This window comes from Podarcis vaucheri (genome assembly GCF_965113315.1).
Source record: "Podarcis vaucheri genome assembly, chromosome: 16".
Classification (NCBI taxonomy): domain Eukaryota; kingdom Metazoa; phylum Chordata; class Lepidosauria; order Squamata; family Lacertidae; genus Podarcis; species Podarcis vaucheri.
The window spans coordinates 14,047,426-14,066,996 of record NC_138754.1 but is presented as its reverse complement, the minus strand read 5'-3'; the positions used below and the strand labels follow the sequence as shown (position 1 = coordinate 14,066,996).

Genomic DNA, 19,571 nt, shown 5'->3' with positions numbered 1-19,571 from the left:
CCGACCTGATTGGCAAGTCCTAGGCTCTGTGGTTTAACCCACAGCGCCACCTGCGTATAAGAGTGCAGCTTATACAGAGGTAAATAAAATAAAACCATCCATAGCCATAGGCTCCCCTCTCTACCCACTGCTGCCTCAAACCCTGGCAAGTCGCTGCCTGTCCGTGTAAACAATACTGAGCTAGATGGACTAATTGTCTGATTCTGTATAAGGCAACTTCCTGTGCTGTTTCCCACTGTTTCCCACTGACAAGGGAGAGGACGATTGAGGTGCCTGATATTTCCCCTTGGCTCTGCCATTCCTCCCTTGAAACTCATGGCCTCTGTGGCTGCTTTTCATATTTTTGTACGCGGGGAAGCCTTGGGAGACATCAGCAGCATAATATCTGGTTTAGCTTTTGGGTTGACCAGCGAGTTTGTGGCTGAGCTGGAATGTTAAGTGGGGACTTCCTGGTTTGTAGCCAAGGCTTTTCGGCACCAGCCGAGATCATCGTTATTGTCTAATTATTATTTATTGTGTTTCTGACCCGCCCTTCACTAGAAGGGCTCAGCGCATGTTACCACATATAAAAACAATTAAAGCAACAACAAGAAGGAAAAAGTCAGCAGCAACACAACCCCATCCATCATCTCAAGTCCTTAAAACCAGCTGCCTTATTTGTTAAATATTTGCAAATATTTTTCCCGGCATTTATCCCCAGCTAGTAAAATACCCATTGTTATGACGGCAGTGAGAAGTCGGTTAGAGGTTATAAAAGCTGTCTTTTGCTCTCCCTCTCGACGGGATAGAGAGATCACTCCTTACTTATGCTTGGGTTATGATCCGGAGCCCTGCACACTTAATTGAAATTGTGAAAAGTGGGGAGCACCCTCTAAATGCCCTCTTTGATCCATACCAAAAATACTGTATCCAAAAATATCCACAACTAGAATTGATGCTCTGGGGCTGGCAGGAGGCAGGAGGATGCGCTACCCCGCAAACCAGCTGTTAGGCGGGGAGGCGGAGCAGCTTAAACAAAGCCCTCTGGTCTTTTCGGGGCTTCCTCTGGCCTGACGTCATTTTTGGGCTCAGGGGAGGGTCTCCTTGTGAGCCACAAGAACTCTCAAGCTCTCTCCTGCCATTTCTGGGTATGAATCAAATTAATTACCCAGCACAACACATATACAAAGCCACATGCGAGCAGAAACCTTGTAGATGGGGTGTGTGTGTGCCAGTAGGTTTACTTCTGTGTAAAAATGCAACTGTCTGCTAGTCACAGATGATGCTCCACCCATTTTTTCTTCCGGACCCACCCTCCAGAAATGTGGCCCCTAGAAAGTTCCCTAAGAGGAAATGTGGTTCTCAGGTGAGAAAATCCCCCCCCAACCCCGATTCCAATGGTTGCTTGGAAGCCAAAGTAAAGAGGTGAGTGAGGAGGGTGGATCTCTCCATCCATTCTCTGCTTCAGCCAACACACTTGGCTTCTGTGCCTGGCACAGAGGAAGGGAAGTCATCCCACAAAGGCTCCCTACTTAGTAGAACCTATTTTTAAACAACCTGCTAAAATGCTCTTAGCCAGTGTTTCTATGCAGCTGCAGAGGAGGCGGCTGGAATTTTGGGGCAAGGGTGATAAACTTTTATGGGTTTCTTATTCAAGCTCTGGATAAAGAATGAGAATGAGGGAGAAATCAGATGCAGTTTGCATTTAAAGGAAAGCCAACCAGATTTGCAATACAGAAACTGAAATACTTTCAGAATTCACACTTCTCACACGTCTCCAGCCGAATAATGTCAGATAAATGTACATACCAGGGTAAAGTGTGCATATATTAGCAAAAATAATATGCAGCAATGCATTATATATGGGGAAATCACTTTGCAAAAAAATGTGTTTACAGTGGTACCTCGGGTTACATACGCTTCAGGTTACAGACTCCGCTAGCCTAGAAATAGTACCTCGGGTTAAGAACTTTGCTTCAGGATGAGAACAGAAATCGTGCTCCGGCGGCCCGGCAGCAGCAGGAGGCCCCATTAGCTAAAGTGGTGCTTCAGGTTAAGAACAGTTTCAGGTTAAGAACGGACCTCCAGAACGAATTAAGTACTTAACCCGAGGTACCACTGTATTTGGCAAAATTGCATGCAAAAAGAGAAAAGTGCATTAAAATGCCAATGAATTTTCACGAGGACTTCCTGGGCTGTAGTCAACGTTAGTCCTACTAAGAGTAGAACCATTGCAGTTAATAAACATGACTAACTGAGGTTCAGTTGGATAACACCCTACAAAATAAATAAATCACAAACGGAGGTGGGAATGTGGAGAAATACGCTTACATGGTTGGGGTGGGGGGATTAGAAACTGACAATGACAGATTTGACCCTTCCTAATTAAGGGGCCAATGGCTCCGTGAACTTCTGGGTCATGCCCTGAAAGGGAAGAGAGGAAATAAAACAAAGCAAAACACAAATCCACACAGATGTATCCAGAAATAGGTCTATTCATAAAATACTCTTGGAAAGTAAGAAAATAGAAAATCTAGGCTACACGTAGACAGTCTACAAGGTGTTGTGGGCGATGGAGGTTCTTCCCCCACTCAGTGCACTGACTGGACATAGGCCTTGCGCTCCACCTGGGCACAGTACTTCTCAGGGAGGCCAGCAGCACTGCAAAGAAGAAAGAGAAGAAGGAAACGCTGGTCACTAGAGGGCACGCAGTCCATCCTCGCGTCAGTGCTGTGCAAGAACGCCAACCAGAGGAGTGTAAATCGGTCGCTGCCTGTGTAGCACATTTGAATCTTACGTGGAGGTTCAGTTCCAAGTGTTCCATGGATACATGAAAATCCTGTATACCCAAACCCATGGGTCCGCTCATGTGCTTGGCGGGGGGTGGGGGAGAAAAATAGAGAGACAAAGAGACAGAGATGTCCCTGTACTCCCAGAGCCCAGGAGCTGACCACCAAGCAAAGCACATAGTTTAACAAGGGTCAGCAAACTTTTTCAGCAGGAGGCTGATCCACTGTCCCTCACACCTTGTGGGAGGCCGGACTATATTTTGAAAAAAATAAATAAATGAACAAATTCCTATCCCCCACAAATAACCCAGAGATGCATTTTAAATAACAGGACACATTCTACTCATGTAAAAACATGCTGATTCCCGGACCGTCCGCGGGCTGGATTGAGAAGGCGATTGGGCCGCATCCGGCCCCCGGGCCTTAGTTTGCCTAGGTAAAGGTAAAGGGTCCCCTGACCATTAGGTCCAGTCGTGGCCGACTCTGAGGTTGCGCGCTCATCTCGCTCTATAGACTGAGGGAGCCAGCGTTTGCCCGCAGACAGCTTCCGGGTCATGTGGCCAGCATGACTAAGCTGCTTCTGGCGAATCAGAGCAGCACATGGAAACACCGTTTACCTTTCCGCCAGAGTGGTACCTATTTATCTACTTGCACTTTGACGGGCTTTCGAACTGCTAGGTTGGCAGGAGCTGGGACTGAACAACGGGAGCTCACCCCGTCACGGGGATTCGAACCGCCGACCTTCTAATCAGCAAGTCCTAGGTTCTGTGGTTTAACCCACAGCACCACCCGCATCCCTTAGTTTGCCTATCCATGGTTTAAAAGCTATTTGGGTAACCCCAGGCAGACCAGGTGCAAAAAGAGCTTTTAAGCCCTTCACTTTGCTTAGGATTTAACTTGAGCAATTTCAACCAGCCTGCCTGCAACCACGTACGGTTGAAACTGCACCTCGTGCATGATGCAATCATAGCAGGGGTGGGGAGGCTGAGCAGAGGAAACCAGACTTTGCAAAGTGCAACTGATTCAGATCCCTGGCAAACGTGGACAATGGGTCACAGGGGAGTCAGGGGTCGTCGCGCAGCCTCACCGGAGCTCGTCGAGCTTCTTGCGCTTGATCTCGTTGAGGCGCTCGCTGCGCCGGCGGGCTTCTTCCTTGAGCCGCTTGCCCTCCTCGAAGATGGCGATGCGCTCCTGGACCTGCTTCTGCTGATGCTCACGCACCTGGCGCCGGATCTCATCCGCGTGGGTCTGCTGAAGAGCCACACGCTTCTCGTGCTCTTTCCGCTCCTTCTCAATCTGTTCCTGTTGGATTCTGGGGCAGGGGAGGCAACAACATGAGTTAGTGAGTGTGCTTGACTAAGTCTGGAAGCATTTAACCCGGCCAATTGCAGGGGTTAGTATGTGGCAAACACCCCCATCAAAAAAAGAGAGAAAAAGATTGCATTGATTTCCAGAGGTGGGCAAATTTCGAGAATGTGTGTTGAGTGTGTGTGATTTTATCTTAAAATCAGATATTGCTACGGTCTAATACCTGCCATCTTAAGCCTGAATTGAAGGAGGCAGCGCAAAAGATGTTTCTTTGTAGGTTCAGTGTGAGCCATAATAATAGCGATAGCTTTATTATTTGTACCCCACCATGCCCACCAGTAAATTTTGTTGCGTTTTGGCTCACCTGACATCGTTGTGATGTCAGGTGACTGGCAGGTGGGAGGCTGCATCCACCTGTCAAAATGGTCCTCAGGAGGGCAGGGAAGTCAGGATCCTGCCTGCTGGCTGGATCCTATTCCCCAGCTCTGTCTTAAAACTGGAAATTCTGGCAGCAGGATTCAGGCACCTTGCGGGAAGAGGGAGCTGCTATCCTGACCCCGGCTGTGTTGCAGTGCAACCATCTGCAGAAGGCCAGAGCAGGAATGGGGAAGCTTGTGATGCAAGCACTGCCTTGTGGCAGTCCACAATGACTATACAAGATAATCTTGCAAATAGGAATATAGGAAGCTGCCTTATAGCAAGAAAGACCCTGTAAAGTATAATTGTTTAATTGCACACTGAAAAAGAGAAATACCTGTATGTATATTGCTAAGAGTTTAATATTGAAAAATTCCATTGAAGCATACTGAAGCTCTCTGAGCTCTAACAGGTTGATAATTAGCTGCTGGCGTTCTCTGCTCTTTCACGTGAGTGTTTAACCTTAGATCATGTGAGTAACGTATTTACTTGAAAATCTCCATCTTGATGGGTGTTTGTTGCCTGTTAGTCTCTGGAAGCCACAGAGAACAAAGGATGTGCTAATGATGCCTCTCCAGGACCAAATAGCCTTAAGCTGGATACAGGCTAATGCAGGCTATGAGGGAAACAGAGCTTTGGTTTTCATTCTGATTGCAATTATGTTCTATTTTGAAGAAGAATAAACCCATGCTTGGATATGCATATGCTTTATACAACTTTCTGGGTGTATCATTGATTGTCTTGCACCTGTTTTGAAGAAGTTCTGGTTAGTAAAGCTTTGAATTGTATTCATGGGTTTGGAAAATTATTGTTCCAAAAGGCGTCTGTTTTGCATGCATCCTGTCACAGCAGGGCCTCTACCCCTGCGCCACGGCCCTTCCACGCATTGCCAAGCAGCCCGCTTCCCTACCTGACGATCCTCTCGAACTCGGCCCGGTCTCGCTGCACCTGGACAGCCAAGGTGTGCTCCTTGTGGGCCACCTGCTCCAAGCGGCTCTGTTTCAGCATGGCTTCCGTCTGGGCCTTCTTGTGTGCCGCGTCCTTCTCCTTCCGGCGCCACTCCCGCTCGGTGGCCTCCTGGTTACGCTTGGCCCTCAGAGCGTCCTGGAGGGGATGGAAGGGAAGCAGGGGGAGTTGGTTGGGCCGTGAGGTGCTGTGTGTGGCGATGCCTGGGAGAGACTCTTATCCTATTTCAGAAGGGAGACAGGGAGAGGAGCACTGTGCTTCCCTGGTAATACATTACTATTTATTATTGTTATCGTTAGAATCAAGGGTCATCCATTCCAACCCCCTGCAATGCAGGGATCACAGCTAAAGAATCCCTGACAACTGGCCATCCAGTTGAAAAGTTTGAAAAGCTCCAGCGAAGGAGAGTTTGCCACCTTCCAAGGCAGTCCACTGTCAAACAGCCAAACCGAATTCCCACCTCTGCTCTAACCACCATGCTGCCACTGGTATCGATACTTCAGAATAAACAGGTGAATAAATGAACAGCATTGTCTAACTGTGGGCTGTCCACTTTATCCACTCACTGATCGAAAGAGCTAGGGAAGTTTAGCCTGGAAAGGAGGAGACTGAGAGGAGATACGATAGCCGTCTTTAAATCTCTAAAGTGCTGTCACGTGGAAGAGGGAGCAAGTTTGTTTTCTCCTACTCTGGAAGGTAGGACTCGAACTAGTGGCTTCAAGTTACAACAAAGGAGATTCCGACTAAACATACGGAAAACCTTTCTGACAGGAAGAGCTGTTTAACAGTGGGAAAGACTCCCTCGGTCGGTTGTGGACTCTCCTTCCTTGGAGGTTTTTAAGCAGAGGTTGGGTGGCCATCTGTCACGGATGCTTAAGCTGAGATTTCTGCATCGCAGAGGGTTAGATTGGATGACCCTTGGGGGTCCCTTCTAACGCTACAATTCTATGACCTGCACTCCTGGCCCCGTTTCGTGCTTTAAGAATGCACCCCTGAGCCACACCTGCTCTGCTTGGTGATCCTGGGCTTTCTCCTGCAGCGCCCTTAGCCGGGCAGTCTCCATCTCCTTTTCCCGGCGGATTTTCTCCTGCTCAGCCTCAAACTCGGCCTCCCGTTCCTGGCGGGGTACAAAAAAAATAAAATATGTAAATTTTCACAAAGTTTTAAGAATATATATTTAAACAAAGTCACAGGTTGGTGCAAGCAGACTTATGAACACACGCGAAACTGACCCAGCCTGACTAGCCCATCCCTAGCCAAGAGGAGGCCGAGGCAGTTGCCTCTGGGAAGGTTTTCCGCTGTACCTGAAATTTGCCCAGGCGCTTTTTCTTCCCCAGCGGTGCCCTCTCCCTGCCCACATGCCCTGCCACCACCACATACCATCTTCTTCCTCTGGTACTCCAGCACCCGCCGGTCGGCCATCTTCTCCTGCTCCAACATTTCCTGTTTGCGCTTCTCGTTCTCGTCGTTGACGCGCCTGATCTCGGCCTGCAAACGCAGCTGCTCCCTCCTCCTGCGCTCCATTTCCTGGAGGAGAGCCGGAAGAGTCGCTAAGCATCCTTGTTAACCGTGGGTTGGGTCCAGCTACGTCAGGCCACGTCCGTGATTCCTGAGGGGTCTACTTGGAGCAAGACTAATGTTGGACAAAACGTGGGCCTGAAATACCGCCGGTTCCTTCTGGTCTCCTCAGTCACAGAGATCTTCTGACTGAGGCACTTTTGGTGGTTTCCCCATGCTTCTGAGGTCTGACTTCTCAGGCTTGGGTTCTGAGATGCCGTTGGACTACAACTCCCACCATTCCTAACCAGGGTGGCCAGGGATGATGGGAGTTGTAGTTCAAGAATATCTGGGGACCCAAGGTAGAGAAAGAGTGGTCTACACTGTTGCTCTTCTGCAAAGGCACCTGCTCCTGGGGGCTGAGGCAATATAGGCCCTCAATATTCAGAGGGCCCAGCACACAATGTCAGGATAATAATAATAATAATAATAATAATAATAATAATTTATTTATACCCCACCCATCTGGCTGGGTTTCCCCAGCCACTCTGGGTGGCTCCCAACAGAATAATAAAAACACGATAAAACATCAACCATTAAAAACTTCCCTGAACAGGGCTACCTTCAGATGTCTTCTAATAGTCACTTTTTATTTCCTTGACATCTGATGGGAGGGCATTCTACAGGGCCGGCACCACTGCCGATAAGGCCAGTGGTTCCCTGTAACCTCACATCTCGTAGTGATGAAACCACCAGAAAGCCCTTGCCGCTGGACCTCAGTGTAGTGTCCGGGCAGAACGAAGGGGGTGGAGGTGCTCCTTCAGGTATACTGGGCTGAGGCCGTTTAGGGCCTTTGAATTGTGCTAGGAAACCTACTGGCAGTGGCGTAGCGTGGGTTCTCAGCACCCGGGGCAAGGCAAGTAATTTGTGCCCCCTAACCCGTGGATTTTAGCACTGGAGTCTCTTCCGCGCGCCCCCCCCCATGTTGCGCCAGGTGCGGCAGACCCCCCTGCACCCCCCACGCTACGCCACTGCTCCCACCACAAGTCTTCAGGACAGCCATCCGAAGGCTGGCGCGGGGAGAAGGTCTCTCCGCCCCACTGCCAGGCTTCGGAGGAGGTCCGAGGACAGTGGGGTTCCTGCTTCCTCGAGGAGGGCCGGCCAAACGCGCCCCCCAAATGTTGCGCCCGGTGCGGCCGGCACCCCTGGCACCCCCCACGCTACGCCACTGCCTACTGGGAAACATTTTGCATGTTGTGCCCCCTCAGTCGTATGGAGAAGCTGGCACTTCTGTTCTCCAGGGTTTGGGGCAGAGGGCATTCCTATCCCTACCTGGAGAGCTGGGACCTTCTGCATGCAAAGCAGGTGCTCTACCACTGACCTATGGCCTCCTCCAAATGTGTAACTCCTCAGTTCTTACCAAAAGGACTGCTGCCCCGTCCCAAGCTCTTTGTCCAGCTAGTTCAACGTTGTTTGCTCAGACTCGCAGCAGCTTTCCAGGATCTCAGACAGAAATAATCTCACTTTTCTGTGCTGACTGATCCTTTTGGTAAACTGGAGGTGCTGCTGGGGACCGAACTGCGGGTCTTCTGCATTCGGGGCAGGTGCTCTGCCCCTCAGCTATGGTCCTGCCCCCTTACCCTCTCGTCTTCAAACTGCAGCCTCTCCAGGTACTCCAGCATCTCCTGTGCCTCTTGGTCTCGCTGCTCGGACTTCACGGAACGCATCTCTTCGTTCTTCTGTATCTGCTCGAGGAGGAGACGCTTCCCCCTGAGAATCAGGTGAAGGAGGAATTTTCCTTTGGAGCAAATGGGTTCTGACGGCACAGAGAGGCCTAATGAATGGTATTCCTCTGTGCAGGGAACCAATTGTGGCCAAGGTTCCCAATCTTAGGTAGTTGTGGTATCACGTTAATCTGTTGACATATTTCTTGTTGAAGCCAGATACGATTTCCCAGGTATGCAAAAATTTGGCCACAACTGAAGGAACCTTTGTTAAAGTTCTTTCAATTGTTTCCTTATTTTGTTCCTTCAATTTTGTTTCCTTATTGTGTAGGTCACGGATAGAAGCTGAGGGTGGCAATATTTTGAGTGGTAAGACCCTCTGACCTTGGATATGACATTATCAACCTGCAATGGAACTGTTTGTGCACAAAGAAACCTTTGAAATCTGTCTCTGCCAGGATAAGAGAGACCTCACTAAATTTCTTCTTAGGTGGCATTTCATGCCAGTGAGATTGCCCCACATCTCAATTGACTCTGATTCTGATTGTTAGAGGGATTGCAGGCTTAAAGGAACCTTCTTCTATATATGGTGACACTGCAGACAACTTTCAGACCAGTGTCTTTAGAGAAGAAGGTCTCCTTTATTTATTTACTTATTATTTTTATTAAAGATTTCTTGGTTTACAAAAGTATGTGCAATGTCTCTTTTTTCAAGTTACATTTTCTAAGGATCAGTTTCATTTGTTGAGACATTAGTCTTACATTAGGAAGAAAAAGGGGGAAAGAAGTGGAGGGAGAAATCGTGAGTTGGGAGTGGGGGTCGGGTGGCAATGTTTCTATTTTACTTCATGTATGTGTGGGGTTTTGTGTCAGCGTCGCTTGTGCCTAAGGCCACGTAGCAACTTCACAGCAGAGGGGAGACCCAAATCAGGGACTTCCTGACTCACAGCTCAGTGGCCTCTTATACAGTTTGAGAGGGAGGCTCTGATTCTCCAGGGGTGCGCCCCTTTTAACTCACGCTGCTGCACACATGCATATTGTACCTGCGGTGCAGGGAAGGCAACACTGCAATGATGCTCCACCACTGAGCTACAACGAAACCCCTTGGCCAGAAGCCGCACAGAAGTCTGGGCTCTCACCTGTACTTCTCCTCCTTCCTCTTCCGTTCCAGCTCATCCTGCATCATGCCGACCTTCTGCCTCTCCGCCTCCATCATCTTGGCCAGCCGCATCTCCTCCTCGTTCATCTCCTTCTCAATCTGCTTCTTCTCCAGGATCTGGGCATCGCGGATGGCGTGGCATTTGGCCTCCAGGATGATCTGCAAAGAGCGGAAGGGAGCTGCTGCCGTGGGCCGAAATGAACATGCGGGGCTTCATCTGGAGCTGAGCTCCAGCCCTCTTTTTGCCCAGATCCCAGCAGTTCCACCTTGGAAGGTGCAGAAGCCAGCGGTTAAATAAATCCACTCTTGGAAGAGAACCTGAGCGCAACAGTATTCTCTCCACCTGCAATTACCAGCAACCAATATGCAGCTGCAGGCAGCAGAGGCAGAATATAGCTGTTCTGGCTAGTAGCTATCGACAGCCTCCATGAATTTGCCCAGTCCTCCATCCAAGTTGAAGCCATCCTAGTTGGTGGCCATCACTGCATCCGGTGGCAGACAAGCACTACTTCCTGTGGGAAGTAGAACATAGTCATAATGGCTGCTAGACACTGGCAGCCCTTTCTTCCATGAAGGAGGGGCAGAGGTGCCCCATATGCCTCTGCTTCACTCCCCTATATGGCATTCCTGTCCCCCTGTGCCAACAAGGAGAGATGTGAAATAGGAGGCTGCTTTTCTTTTGGGAATTATAGGGACGAAGCTACCTAAATTGTATAGAAATTCATTTATGTATGCTGCTGCAGCAGCAGGGACGTGGGTGGCGCTGTGGGTTAAACCACAGAGCCTAGGACTTGCTGATCAGAAGGTCGGTGGTTTGAATCCCCGCGACGGGGTGAGCGCCCGTTGCTCGGTCCCTGCTCCTGCCAACCTAGCAGTTCGAAAGCACCTCAAAAGTGCAAGTAGATAAATAGGTACCGCTCCGGCAGGAAGGTAAATGGCGTTTCCGTGCGCTGCTCTGGTTCGCCAGAAGCAGCTTAGTCATGCTGGCCACATGACCCGGAAGCTGTACGCCGGCTCCCTCGGCCAATAAAGCGAGATGAGCGCCGCAACCCCAGAGTCGGCCACGGTTGGACCTAATGGTCAGGGGTCCCTTTACCTTTTACCTTACTACAGCAGCAGCAGCAGCAAGAATGCTACTCGCCCCCAAAATGGAAAGAAGCAGAAGTCTCAGCAAAGGAAGAATGGATACAAAAACTTATGGGAATATGCAGAAATGGCAAAACTTACCGGAAAAGCATAAGAAATCAAGATAACAAACTTTTTTATATAAAAGAATGGAAATGGTTTATTGAATATTTACAGATAAATTGCAAACGGATAAAAACATTGGCAGGATTATTGTAACAACCTGCAGTTTGATAAGAGTATATTTTTAAAGTAGATAATTAAATGAGCAAATTGAATGAACTTGGATATGCAGAAGGTATTTGAAAATAAATTTAAGGAACCGCAGAAAGAGGGGGAAGGTAGTCAAGCTTTGAAACGTTAAAATGATTGTAAATTAATGAAATGTATAAACCTGAAAAGTATAAATAAAAGTTTAAAAATAAAACAAAATAAATATGAGGCTGCCCTAAGGGGAACCGCCACTTCTCGCTCCCTCACCTCGCCAAGAGATTTGATCTCATCTTCCTGCTCCATGCGCATGTTGGTGGCTCGCTGCAGCAGGTACTGGGCCCTCTCCCTGGCCTCCTCTTCCAGGTCGTTCAGCTTTTCATTCTTCTTCCGCAAGATCTCCTTTAGCTTCATGGATTTCTTCCGCTCATTCACGGCAACCTGGGGGAAGGGAAGATGAGAGGGAGAAGCAGACAGGGTGCATCTTGCCACCCAGGGTGGGGCAGGCCACTCTGGGGCTGTACAATGGTGCCCCGCAAGACGAATGCCTCGCAAGACGGAAAACTCGCTAGACGAAAGGGTTTTGCGGTTTTTGAGCTGCTTCGCAAGACGAATTTCCCTATGGGCTTGCTTGGCAAGACGAAAACGTCTTGTGTTTTTTGCAAGTTTGTTTCCTTTTTCTTAACACCGTTAATACAGTTGCGACTTGACTTCGGTAGCCTTTTTTGAGGTTTTTGGTGATTTTTGAAGCTTTTCCGAAACTTTTCCGACACCGTGCTTCGCAAGACGAAAAATCCGCTAGACAAAAAAACTCGCGGAACGAATTAATTTCGTCTTGCGAGGCACCACTGTAAATGGTTCTCTCTTTATTTACTTACTTACTTAGGTTAACACGGGGGGGGGGGCTGCGTGGGCCAGGACTATATCTCCTCCCACCCAACTTTGACAGGTGGGAGGGGCTACCCACTCGCCAATCCTCTGGTATCATCATGGTTCCACAGGGAATGTGCTAGCAAGACAGCGCCTGGAAGTACTGAACCCCCAGGCCCACCTGTCAATCAACTGACATCACCAGTGATGTCAGGTGATCGACAGATGGGCATGGTTTGAGAGAAACAGCCTTGCTGGCCAAACTGGACCCCCTGGAAGGCGAAGACTGGACCACAGCCTGGAAGTTCCACCCGCATGGCTTAAAGATTTATATACTGCCTGTCAATAAAATCTTTCCAGGGTGGCTTACAAAGTAATCGCAAACATCGTCATTTCTCATGTCTTTGTTTTATGCCACAAATAAAAAGAGGAATCAGCAACGTTTTAGCTCTCAAGGACATTTTTTTGTTCTTCCGGGCTTTTGGTTTTTAAATAGAGATTTATTCATTTATTTATTTATTATCCTATCCCAGTATCCATCCTTTAGTATGGTGGGGGAAGGATATGTGTATTTCTTTGCTATGTTTTCAGTGGATGAAGACTTTTAGCGATGCTGTTTTTCCAAGAAAAAGAGGTGCCAGAACTCACCATGAATGCCTCCCTAGTTCTCTTAGAATGGCAATGGTGCCTACCTGAGATTTCCGGCTGGGAAAAGGCTTTCCCTATGATGTAGACCTCCTCTGTTTATATGCATGACATTTTTGCATTTTAAACCTTTGTAAGGTGCTCTGAGTCCCTTTTGTAAAAAGCGATGAATGTTTTTAATTAACAAATAAGTCAAATCTACTTTGGCTGGTATCTCAGTTACATCTGCAATATCTACCTACATTCCACTTAAGAGTGGATCCATTGATATTGATGGACCCAAGGTACTCCTGCTGATGAATTTCAGTGGGCCTACTCTAAGTAGGACCAACAGTGGAGACAACCAAGAGACCTGGCCAGTGACCCCCGTGCACCGGTGACTTCCTAATTAGACTACTGCAGTAAACCTTTGTGGGACTGCCCCCCAGAGACTGTTCAGAACTTTGAGGGAGCATAGAATGTCGCTGCTGATTTGTTACAGAAGACTGTCGGATGATTATCTGAGGCCAGGACTGGAACAGCTGCATTAAGGGGGCAGATGTGTTTGCTCTGGGGGCAGAAGCAGCATGGTAAAATGGTTCAGAGCGCTGAGGAGATCCAGGTTCAAATCTTAACTCAGCCGGGAAGCTTTACGGAGTGCACTTGGGTCAGTCGCTCTCTAACACACATAGCCTTATCTGCTTTGCAGGACTTTCAATTTATTTATTTAACAAAATTTATATACCGCTTGATTGCAACGAAACCTCTAAGCAGTGTTGTGAGAATGAAACGGGGAGCTTAACGTGTACTGTCCTGAGCTCCCTAGAAGAAAGGCAGGAGATAAATGCAATTTAAAAACAACAACATTCTCTGCCATGACAAGGACAGCCTTACGTACGATGGTGGCTTCTCGCTCTGCCTTGAGGGCTGCTTTCTGAGCTTCGCGCTCCTCCTTGGTGAAGACACGGGACGAGTCTTTGATGCGCTGGAAGTCCTCGGGGCTTATGATCAGGGACTCTCCAGACGGGTCGAGTTTGGGCACACTGGGCATGTGAGAGAGAGAAAGGAAGAAGATGGTGATTTCATCTCTCCATTTGGAAGGGTGATCGCAAGCTGGACTAGGCCAGGATTCCACAGAATCGCCAAATCTGATACCGGGAGAATAATTTCATCTTTCATTTTAAAAAAGGGAAAGGGGGAGGAGCTCTTAGCCTCACCCCAAGCACCCTTTGGTCAACAACAACAATAATATTTGTACCCTGCCCATCTTACTGGGCTGCCCCAGCCACTCCGGGCAGATTCCAACAGAATATACAAAGACACAACAGAACATCAGACGTTAAAAACTTCCTGATACAAGAGTGCCTTCAGATGTCTACCGAAGGTCATATAATTCTTTATTTCCTTGACATCTGATGGGAGGGTGTTCCACAGGGAGGGTGCCACCACCGAGAAGGCCCTCTGCCTGGTTCCCTGTAACTTCACTTCTCGCAGTGAGGGAACCGCCAGAAGGCCCTCGGAGCTGGACCTCAGTGTCCAGGCTGAACGATGGGGGTGGAGACACTCCTTCAGGTACGCCTGGAAACCTACCCAAACATTTCCTAACAAAGAACCTCAGGTCCTGGGGGACAGAGAAGAGCCACCCTCTGTGCCACATCCCTCACGGGCCCTGCTTTGTGCCGCTGAAGGCTGGTCCGTTAGGGCCAAAGGGCACTGCCCCACCAACCTATCTGCTCTCAGCCGGTCCCTACCTGTCTGACTTACAACCAATCAGGGAGCGGCTCTGCCTATTATTAACTCTGGCTCCACCCGCTGCTGATCTCACTGCCTTCCACCCTTCCAGTGTATTTGTTTATACAAGGTATATCCCACCCTTCCTCCCAAAGGATCCCAGGGCAGCAAAGAACAGGTGATAAAATGTCTTTCAAAAAAAGATTGTTAAAATGATTCCAATACAGATGCAGGCTGGGGAAGAACTCAACATCAAAGGCTTATTGGAAGAGGAAGGTCTTCAGCAGGTACTGGAAAGATAGTAGAGACGGCACCCCATGTGATATTTAGTGAATTCCCGGAAACCGCCGTTCAGAGGGGCATTGCCTTCAACTGTGGAGGGGAGTGCCTAGCCCTAGTTCTAGAGAGCTTACATGAGGTCCCGGATGAGGTCCCGAGTGATGAGACGGATCGTCTCCGGCTTGTGGCCCCAGCCCAGGGACTTCCTGGCCGAGTCCACATCTCGAAGCACCACGATGGGGCTGCCAGTGCGGGACAGGTTAACATTCTGCAAGAAGGAAGGTGGCATCAGAAATGTTCACGGATGCTTGGCAGGAATGCTACCAGCCTCCCTCTCCCTCCCGCTTTGGCTTCCCTCTTCTGGCGGTGCTTGGACAATCGTAATCCATCTTAAAAGCCGAGATATGGATGAACCTTTTAGCAGCCACTGAGTTCCTTCCATCGTGAGCAAACCAACCATCAAGTCTTCCTTTATTTGATTTTATTTAAAATATTTATAAGCCACCTTCAGGGTAACCACAAGGCAGATTCCACACATGAAAATACAGAAAACCCCAATAGCTAGATCATATTTCTCAAAATCCTCCAGTAAATATTGGATACAGGTACATTCAAGTGTTTGTCCTCCTCAGAGTAGACTTGCTGGAGTTAAGGGACATATCTAACTTAGGTTCATTAATTTCAGTGGGTCTACTTTGAGTAGGATTCAGTTGAATACAACTCACTGTTCGTTCCACTCAGAGTAGACCTACTGAAATTGATGGTACTAAGCTAGTGTTGCCCATTAATTTCAATGCTACTCTGAGTAGTGCCAACACTGGATATGAACCATTGTGATGTTTTGTATGCTACTGTTCCCATTTTGTGTTGGCACTGCTCCCTTTTCTATGGCTGATTGCTACTGTTTTATACAAGGTTGTTTTGCTTAACCTGCTAGGGGAGATTTCAGAGCAAGAAGAGCATCATTCGGGATTTTAAAAAGGAGAGATTTTGCAGAGAAAAAAGAAGCTGTCTTTTAACAAGTCGGACCATTGGTCAGAATTAGAATTAGCTCAGAATTATCTACATTAGCAGTAAACAACACGGTGCCTTCTGTACGTCTTGGCCTACAATTCCCACCAGCCCCAGCCAACATGGCCAGTAGTGAGGGATGATGGAAGCTGTTGTCCAGCAACCTCTGAGGAGCAACACATTGGCTATCCCTGGTGAAATATACTCAGAGTCGAGAGTGGATTTCATGCTCTTTATTCAGCTCATAGTGGTGAGGAGGAATGGAAGTCCCCTCAAAGTATCTGCTTTATATACATTATTTACACAATGGGCCGCACGTGATTGGCTAATTCCGGACTTCTCCTGTAGGCCAATCAGGTTGTGGATTCACTTCTATCTGGAGCTGGATTGGGTGGCTCCTGCAGAACAATCATACTGCTGCATTGTCCTAGGACCAGACTGCTGCATTCTGAATCCTATTGTTCTAGGACCAATCAGACTGCTGCATTTTGGATCCTATTCAACTCAGTACATAACACCTGGTCTACACAGATTGGAAGCAGCTCCAGAGATTCTGGAGATTAAACCTAGAGCATCTGCAGGCTAAACAGGTGCTTTATTGTTTTCCTCTAAAAATAAAGTGTTATTTCAGTCCTTCTGGTTCTAAACACAGGTCTGATTTAAAGAGGAACATCGGAATCTGCCTTCTACTGAGTCAGACCATTAGTTCAGTATAGTGGCAGCAGCTTTCCAGTGTTTCAGGCTGGGGTATTCCCAGCCCTAAATGGAGGTGTCAGGGATTGAAGGTCTGGGACCTTCTGCATGCCAGGCCGATGCTCTTAGCCCAAAGCAGCCACTGCTCCCCTCCATCCTCACCTTGGCAAGCCCAAAGAGGCTCTCATCCACTTCTGAGCTGGCAGCCTTGGTTCTGTAGCGGGTGTGGGAGCGCGAGCGGGACCGGCCCGAGGAGCTGGTGGAGGTAGCACCCAAGGAGCATACACTGCCCGGCTGCAGGAAGGAAAGAGAGGCAGAATTTTGGAGCTATACATGATGGGGAGCTGAAAGGAAAGATGCAAGGGATTTGTGTGTGATGATTTGCAGGCCTTTCCCATTCAGAAAGATCATTCTTAAGAAACAAGCTGCGAGATCCTAAACTGAATTTAGCTGGCCAAAAACGTAGGGCTGCCTCTGAAGATGGTTCGGAAACTTCAGCTGGTGCAGAATTTGGCAGCCAGGTTGCTCACGGGGGTAAGATGGTTTAAGCATATTACACTGAGCCTGGCCTGACTGCATTGAATTGAGCCCAATTCAAAGTGCTGGTTTTGACCTTAAACAGCTCAGGACCACAATGCCTCAAGGATCGACTCTCCCCATATGAATCGACCCAGGCCCACAGACATAATCTGAGGCCCTTTTTCATGCGCCTCTTCCACAAGAGATCCAGAGGGCGGCAACACAAGAACGGGCCTTTTCTGTGGTGGCTCCCCATTTGTGGAATGTTCTCCCCAGGGAGGCTCGCCTGGCATCTTCATAACATACTTTTAGGCACTCTTCAACCAGGCCTCTGGCTGATGGACATCCGATGCCCTTTTAAATGTGTTGTGGAAGGGGGGAATTTTTGTTTTTGTTTTTATCATGTACTTGATTTTGTCTTCTCATTTTATATTTTTTATGTTGTGAACTGCTCTCTGATCTTTGGATGAAGGGCAGTATAGTACTACTACTACTACTACTACTACTACTAATGATAATAATTGCCTCCAACTGTGGAGGGCAGAGCCACAGCCCGTCTGGCTAGTCACTTAGATTTTTAAATTTATTTATTTATCACTTGATGATGATGATGTTTAATGTATTGCCTTCCACCTATACGTCTCAAGGTGATGTACACAACACAATCAAACCAGTTAAAAACAGCATGGAAAATAAAAGCAAATGTCTTGGAAAAACAGTAAAAGGATATACCCTCTGCAGACACCTAAACAAGTATATTCGTTTGCTTAAATGTGAGATATATTTCTATATTCATAAAAACCATTTCAACTGGGGTTTTTTATTTTTTTAAAAACCCAGTTAAACTTGCTTAATCAGCCAGGACACTGCTGTTGCATCATTTGCTGTGTGACTAAACTAGTTTTAATAAAAGTATTTTAAAACCCCTCCAACGAGGCTTCTCTAGAGCAACAGGCATCTCCCCCCTCCGCCTCCCGATGAAGTAGCCACGCTGACATAACCTTAGGGGGCTTCAGGGCTTCCGAGTGCCCCGGCACCCTTTTTGGGTCAAATTCAGCCCCGCGCTCACCATCTCGCCCTCCGCTGCCGGCTCCGGGAAGCTCCGCCTCCTGTTTACCCGTCGCCATGGAAACAGCCGAACCCTCCTCCTTCCCCTGCCCGCCACGTCTCACCTTGGCAACGGGAACGTAGTCAAGGGAGGAGCGCGGGGTTCCCCGGGGCGGGGAAGTGACGTCACGAGCGCCTGCTCAGAAGTCAGCCCCGACTGAGCGGGGGGGGGGGCTTTTCCCAGGGGTCGTTTTACTTAATGCAATGTACCTACTTAACGAGGAAAACGACTTACCCCTGAATCAGACCCGTCATTTACCTCAGCATTGTCCGCACGGACTGGCAGCTGCTCTGCAGGCTCACATTCCCTGTCCTGCCCGGAGCTGCCCCATCGGGGATTTGAACCCGGGACCTTCTGCCGGCAAAGCGGGCCCTGGCCCTGTGGCACTGCGGAGGTGGCGCTTGCGGACGCTGCCTGCCGGCGGTGTCCTTGATCTTCGACTTTTCCTAAAGAAGGGTCAGCAGAAATATGCTGTGGAGTAGGAAGGGAATTGCGGGACTCCAATTCCCATCATACCCAAGCCAGCAAGGCCATTTGCCAGATATGATGGGAGTCCAGCGACGCCTAGAGGCCAGTTAGAGATGCCCATGCCATATGTAGTGGGCCTTGTGTGTTGTGCAGAGCCTTTGGGATGGCATGATATCTATAACTATACTCAGTACTTTTCTAAAAAAAATGTTTAGTGGTACTCTCATTTTCCTACTCACATTGAAATACTGCCTCTCAATGAGGCCAAACTTAGATTCACCAAATGTTTAGGGGTATGCGTACCCCTGTGTACCCCCCAGAAAAAACACTGTCTATACTTATACAGGAAATAAATATGAAATATGAAATAATAAAAATACACTGACAATGCCGAATGCTTACTTATTGTGCTAATAATACCGGGTACAGGGTGGTTTATAAATTCAATAAATAAAATAAAATAACAGAACATTAAAATAGTAATCCATTAATAATACAGTCGTTTGAGGGGTAAATTACATTTCCCATTATTCTTGCTGGGGTGGTAGTGCTTTAAATGCATGGTGTGTATGCAGGCTACGCTAAGTCTCTGTGTTTTCAGTCTGTGCGTGTGGCCTCATTCACATACGGAATGTGGCCCCTGCCAGCTTTCCACCAGGGTAACATGGCCCCCAGCCCCCAAAAGGTTTCCCTACCTTACAGGATAACTAGTCAATGCATGTGACGGGCTTTCGAACTCTAAAAACCCTATACCAATTATTATTCTCCTGCTCCCATATGCAGTGGCCACAAGGTGGCACATGGACACCACAACCTGACACAAATATCTTTGCAGTACAGTGGTACCTCAGGTTACATACGCTTCAGGTTACAGACTCCGCTAACCCAGAAATAGTGCTTCAGGTTAAGCACTTTGCTTCAGGATGAGAACAGTAATCGTGCTCCGGCAGCGCGGCAGCAGCAGGAGGCCCCATTAGCTAAAGTGGTGCTTCAGGTTAAGAACAGTTTCAGGTTAAGAACGGACCTCTGGAACGAATTAAGTGCTTAACCCGAGGTACCACTGTGCAGTACTTTTTAAGAGCACATACTGAAAA

The 19,571-nt window shown here is 48.2% G+C and overlaps 1 protein-coding gene across 1 annotated transcript; it reads right to left on the bottom strand.

The window, feature by feature from the left end:
• Positions 1-2,456: 2,456 nt before the first annotated feature.
• Positions 2,457-18,075, bottom strand: CFAP45 (cilia and flagella associated protein 45). The gene is made up of 12 exons (XM_082202767.1): positions 17,971-18,075; positions 16,545-16,676; positions 14,813-14,946; positions 13,567-13,711; positions 11,445-11,615; positions 9,820-9,998; positions 8,597-8,726; positions 6,840-6,986; positions 6,463-6,576; positions 5,404-5,597; positions 3,856-4,080; positions 2,457-2,640 (listed from the first exon to the last, which is right to left on the bottom strand). The coding sequence occupies exons 1-12, from the start codon at positions 17,971-17,973 to the stop codon at positions 2,571-2,573; spliced, it is 1,644 nt and encodes a 547-aa protein (XP_082058893.1). The 5' UTR covers positions 17,974-18,075; the 3' UTR covers positions 2,457-2,570.
• Positions 18,076-19,571: the final 1,496 nt, after the last annotated feature.